Below are 5,385 nucleotides of genomic sequence, written 5' to 3' on the forward strand. Positions count from 1 at the left end.
TAGTCCATCTTACAGCCAACCAAGTGTTCAGGTTTTCACCGGAGGTTTGGAAATCTAGAAAAGAGAGAGAGTACTGGTGCAAGGATGTCTTGTGATGGGCTTTTTAGTGGCAAAACATGTTTCCTTTTTTAGGGCCTGCTGGAATGTTTTTGCCATAAAATACAAGTTGAGGGAGAAATATTAGTCGTTTGAATGACGTTCTTGTTTGGGCCCAAGATGATCAACTTAAAAAAAAAAAAGAAGAACAAGTTCAGAGGCTCCATTACAAGTCTAATTAGCGTGTATGCATTTACAAGTCTATTTAGCATGTCTGCATTTCATGATTTCATCCAGATGACAACTCCAAAGATGCTTCATTTACCATATCGTTTCCAGGTGCCTCCGGTATTCATCGCCTCACCGGTTCTTTAAGGAACGTAAATGACTTCCATTTCTTCTGTTCCAGCTCGCTCAAGAACTAATTTTGGCCGCTACCAAATTGAACGGAAGCGTTAATACCTGGCACAGCCCTCCAATTCCAAAGCAGCGTCGAGGAAGGATCATATGGCTAGCTAGCACAGTTGATTATACGGCGAACGCTTGAATGCTTTCAAATGAAGTTGAGAAAATCTATCTGCTCTTGCTGCACTTGCGAAACCAATCCGTTATTATGCTACACTTCGACAAAATTTAAAATGCCAAGCTCAACACATATAAAGGTTTTGATTACATGAATGACAATTAAAGATGTTCTTTACTACCCTTCTTAGTTCATAATCATATGCTGCATCTATTAATTTAATTTTAACATGCCTGGGCAATAAGAAAATATCTACATCTATCTTTAGCAGTTCAGCCCCTGATTTTCAAAGTCTTATATCATAAAATACATAAAAGAAAGGGGACGGCTTAATTCCAAAATTCCTGAAAGGATTCAAATTGCACAAAAGTATAAACTTGTCTTCATCTACTGAGGGAGATTTTCATTCCATAACATAACATGCTAGAAAAAGAACTCGGGCAGAACAAGACAAGACGAGTACTTACAAGTATCGTGATTCATGTATCAGAAGACATTGAAATTTCAGGTATACATTAAAAGAGCTAAAGAGACTAATATTTACAAAAGACAAAGTTAAACTTCCTAGAGGGACGGAGAAAGTTCGCATGTCAAATGGTAACTGTAAGATCCTCAATCAAGTACTACAGTAAATTTCACGATTGGATTTTAGGTGAACCTGTAATGAGAGTATGTTTTGTACAAAGCTCCGTTTATACCCCCCCCCCCCCAACTTTAGATTAGAGCCCCCTTCTTCTCAGACACTGACCAGCTGTAAATAGCAACTGCACTAGTCTAACCTTAATTTCATTCACTGAAATAGAAACAATGATTGCTCAATTTAAACCACTTGAACAAGTACCATCTCAACAAGATCCTTCAAATGAGGCATGAAAATTTGGAGACTTTGGAAGCTGCACAGTTGCAGCTGAGAGACCTTGAAGCATTTTAATGACGTCATCAGTATCATCTAAATAGTACTTGGCCATACTTGGTTTTTGACCTACAGTGCATGCAAATACTTCTGCTATGGCAGGCGAGGATGGGTTGGCTATAGAGCATGCAATTTTCTCAAACATGTCTTCATCTGAGCGGTCATCACCTATGCAGAGTACAAAATCTGGTGGTGTACCAGCAGCCTGCATGCTTGCTATTAGACTCTCAACAACTACACCCTTGCTTACACCCTGCAAAACATATAAAGCATCATTACAAACATGATTGCATGATAAAACATATTGAATCTTGTAGTCCAAATATAACATGACATACACATCAACGAGACATGACAGTATACTGTTTGGAATCCTATATTCACTATAATAAACATATGACCTTTAATACGATGTGCAAATCAAATGCTTCACTAGTATTCCTACACATGAAATTTCTAGCCACGTATAAGCATTACATATTTAGTATACCTGTGGTTTTACTTCAACAATATGCTGTCCCCTTTTAACAACTACCGGTTCATTGGCAAGCACATTTTCAAGATGATTATGCAGCTCTTTTGCCTGCGCTGAACCGAAGTCAGTGTCTGCTTCTTGATGGTGCCAAACCAGAGCGCTTTCCTTCTGCTCAATAAAAGAACCATCAGTGGCCTCTGTATAATGCTCCATTACAGGCAGTGCCATCTTCTTCCACTCAAAATCCACAGCCGACACACCGGATTCCCATGGTGAATCCTTTGTCCACCTAATAAATTCAATAACAATCAGATAAATCATGGAGAAAATATGTACAAGATTAAAAATCACAAAAGGAGGTGCTTTCCAATTGCAGCAAAGGAAAGTAGATGTAGTACCTTGTAAAATAACCATGTTCAGCAGATAGACCGAGCCTCTCACATGGAGAAAACCATTTGCTTAAAGATTCTTTGTCTCTGCCACTCACTATAAAGACGACATTTTTTGGATCGTTGCATAATTCATTTAGTACTGAGATAACTTCATTGCTCGGGGTCTTTTCAACTGAACCCTGTGGCATCACGGTGCCATCGTAATCCAGCAGAATAAGACGGCTACTAGTTTTTTTATAGGAAGAGACAATGTGCTCCACAGAGAGTTTCCTAAAGTTAGGACCCAATGCAACAATTCTGAAACCCAAGCCAAACCCAATTCCCCAGCACCTCTTACTGTAATGGTCTCTGCAAGCTCTCTCGAGGTCTTGGTCAAAACTCCTCGCCCAATAAGCAACATCATGAGAACTGACATACTTATAATGCTTCTCATGTCGCATTTGTTTCTCATTATCTGACATTGTGACAGCCAAAGTCATTGCGTCAGACACGCTATCGATATTCCAAGGATTAACCCGGATTGCTCCACTGAGAGATGGAGAACAGCCTATAAATTCAGATACAATAATCACACTCTTCCTTGGAAATTCCGTCCCATCGACTCCCATCGCCTTGTCTATTTCAGGACTACCCTGCCTCGAAACCGTGTACTTATAGGGCACCAAGTTCATCCCATCCCTTACAGCATTCACCACAACGCACTCAGAAATTGCGAAGTACGCCACTTTCTCTTGAGTTGAAACAGGACCATTGACAAAAACAATCGGCTCATATCCAGGATGACCAAACTTTTCATTAATCTCACCCGCAACTTTATTCGTCTCATTCTGAACTTCTTGAATATCCTGCCCCCGACTTCTTGCCGGATTCACAATCTGCACCAAAACCACCTTCCCCCTCAACTCCGGATGCTCCTCCAAAAGCTGTCCCATAGCTAAAAACTTCAAACTTATCCCCTTAAACATATCCATATCATCAACACCAAGCATAACAATTTTCCCTCTATACCTCTCCACCAACTCCTTAACCTTATCCCCAGTCTCCCCCAACGACTTAACCGACTCAATCTGATCCATATGAATACCAACCGGCAAAATCTTAACACTCACAGTCCTCCCATAATACTCAAGCTCAATATACCCTCTTTTCGACTGATAATCCAACCCAAGCAATCGACTACAACACGACAAAAAATGCCTAGCATAATCAAAAGTATGAAACCCCACAAGATCACAATTCAAAAAAGCCCTCAAAATCTCATCCCTAACAGGCAATGTTCTATAAATCTCCGACGAAGGAAAAGGACTATGCAGAAAAAACCCGAGTTTTAATCTATGAAATCTTTTCCTCAACAAAGTAGGCAAAACCATAAGATGATAATCATGAATCCAAACATAATCCTCATCAGGGTTAATGACTTCCATAACTTTATCAGCAAAAATCTTATTAGCTGACACATAAGCCTTCCATAAAAGCCTATCAAATCTAACACCATGATGTGAAGTAACAGGCAACATATAATGAAATAAAGGCCATAAATAATGCTTACAAAACCCGTGATAAAATTTGTTCAATAAATCAACAGATAAAAAAGTTGGAACACATTGAAACTTATCTAACAACAATTGTGCCACTTCTTCTTGATCATTCGGGTCGATTTGAACCGATAAAGATCCGATAAAAACAAACTGAACATCACTATTAAACCCATCTTTAAGCTGTAAAACAAGCGCATCTTTATCCCAATCAAAACTAAACTTCTGGGTATCTTTATTTAGCTCAGCTTTGATGGGTAATTGATTAGCTACAATGATTCTACGTTGAGGTGCCGAAACGACGTCATTTTGGGGGTCAAGCAAATTCATGATTCTTGGGATTCGAGTTTTATCAGGAGACGTGTAATCATCGAGATTTAGAAGATTAAAATACGATCTTGACAACATTTAAGCTAAAAAGATTGAATCTTGAAGGAGAAAAATGGTGGGTTTGAGAGTTGTGTGTGTTTTAGTGTGTGAAAGTGTAGATACAAAGGGTGTGTGTAAGTATAGTTTAATGTATATATGGTTGAAGGGGAAAGAAGGTGATGGGTGGTAATGGATAAGAACGAAAGACGAGACCGACTAACTAATGTTGGTGTTTTTTTTAAGGATTTGATGGACGGTCTGGATTTGGGTTTTGACACCTCATTCTTATCATGCTCATTCATCACCACTTTCTTATCTTCCTTTCCTATTTTTGTTAATTTCAATTATAGAAATGCTAAAATAAACTCCGAATTTTAAAACCGTTCCCGAATACTAATATCACATTTCAAAATAATAATGATAAAAGGACATTCCGTGTACATATGTAAATGTTCATGAATTAAAACGTGATTATTATTAGGTTGCTTTTTCGTCGTGAAAGATTTTAAAACGGATTGGATTTTCTTTTATTTTTGTCAAATATGACTTATAATTTTATAAATAAGTACTTGTTTTAGAAAAATTCGGGATTGATAAGGATCAAACCCGTGACTTAAAACGATACATGATAAACTTTTAAGCACTTTGATTAAATTATCTTTTAATAAAGTAGTGGCATGAATTTATTTTATTTTTGGCAGTTGAAAATTACTTAATTAAGTATGGTTTTTATTTTTAAAAGAAAATAAATTATGGCATGTTGAAAATATTTTAATGGGGATAATTGGATTGTTAGTAGGTAATCGGTGGGTGGTTATATTGGAAACATTAGAGTAGACTGAATTATGGCGAGAGACGCGTGGCATCCCTCCACTAAGTCTAAAGCTTCGTATAATTTTGTTTTTGGTAAATTTTATATTGAAAATAATTAATAATAAATTGAAAATGAAGGAATACTTAATACTCATTTAATAAACTAATTATTAACAAATATGTAAATCTATTTTTATATTTGAAGTTGGCAGAAACCCAGAAATGAAGTTGTAAAGTGAAACTCGAAATCATTATTATTAGTATATGTATTATAATTATACTACAATATTAAACTAACACCATATTTGACTTACAATTTGTACACATGT

At 37.0% G+C, this 5,385-nt stretch overlaps 1 protein-coding gene across 4 annotated transcripts; it reads right to left on the reverse strand.

The window, feature by feature from the left end:
- Window positions 1-230: 230 nt before the first annotated feature.
- On the reverse strand, window positions 231-4,457 carry LOC141708787 (putative alpha,alpha-trehalose-phosphate synthase [UDP-forming] 11). 4 transcript variants are annotated; one of them, XR_012569666.1, is made up of 4 exons: window positions 2,346-4,457; window positions 1,963-2,236; window positions 1,339-1,725; window positions 231-622 (listed from the first exon to the last, which is right to left on the reverse strand). XR_012569666.1 is itself a non-coding variant. In XM_074512566.1 (4 exons), the coding sequence occupies exons 1-3, from the start codon at window positions 4,280-4,282 to the stop codon at window positions 1,405-1,407; spliced, it is 2,532 nt and encodes an 843-aa protein (XP_074368667.1). In that variant the 5' UTR covers window positions 4,283-4,457; the 3' UTR covers window positions 231-622; window positions 1,401-1,404. The 4 variants fall into 4 exon arrangements, 2 of the variants coding, with proteins under 2 accessions (XP_074368667.1, XP_074368666.1); XR_012569665.1 differs by having other exon boundaries at window positions 1,218-1,725; window positions 2,346-4,456; XM_074512566.1 differs by having other exon boundaries at window positions 1,401-1,725.
- Window positions 4,458-5,385: the final 928 nt, after the last annotated feature.

This window comes from Apium graveolens, chromosome 2 (genome assembly GCF_009905375.1).
Source record: "Apium graveolens cultivar Ventura chromosome 2, ASM990537v1, whole genome shotgun sequence".
NCBI lineage: Eukaryota > Viridiplantae > Streptophyta > Magnoliopsida > Apiales > Apiaceae > Apium > Apium graveolens.

Bases quoted from the DNA above. Each gene is read 5' to 3' on its own strand.
- LOC141708787 (XM_074512566.1), bottom strand. From the start codon at position 4,282: ATGTTGTCAAGATCGTATTTTAATCTTCTAAATCTCGATGATTACACG. The intron at 2,237-2,345 runs GTACTACATCTA...TGAATTTATTAG, and splicing joins GAACATGGTTATTTTACAAG to GTGGACAAAGGATTCACCAT. The intron at 1,726-1,962 runs GTATACTAAATA...TATGTTTTGCAG, and splicing joins TTGTTGAAGTAAAACCACAG to GGTGTAAGCAAGGGTGTAGT.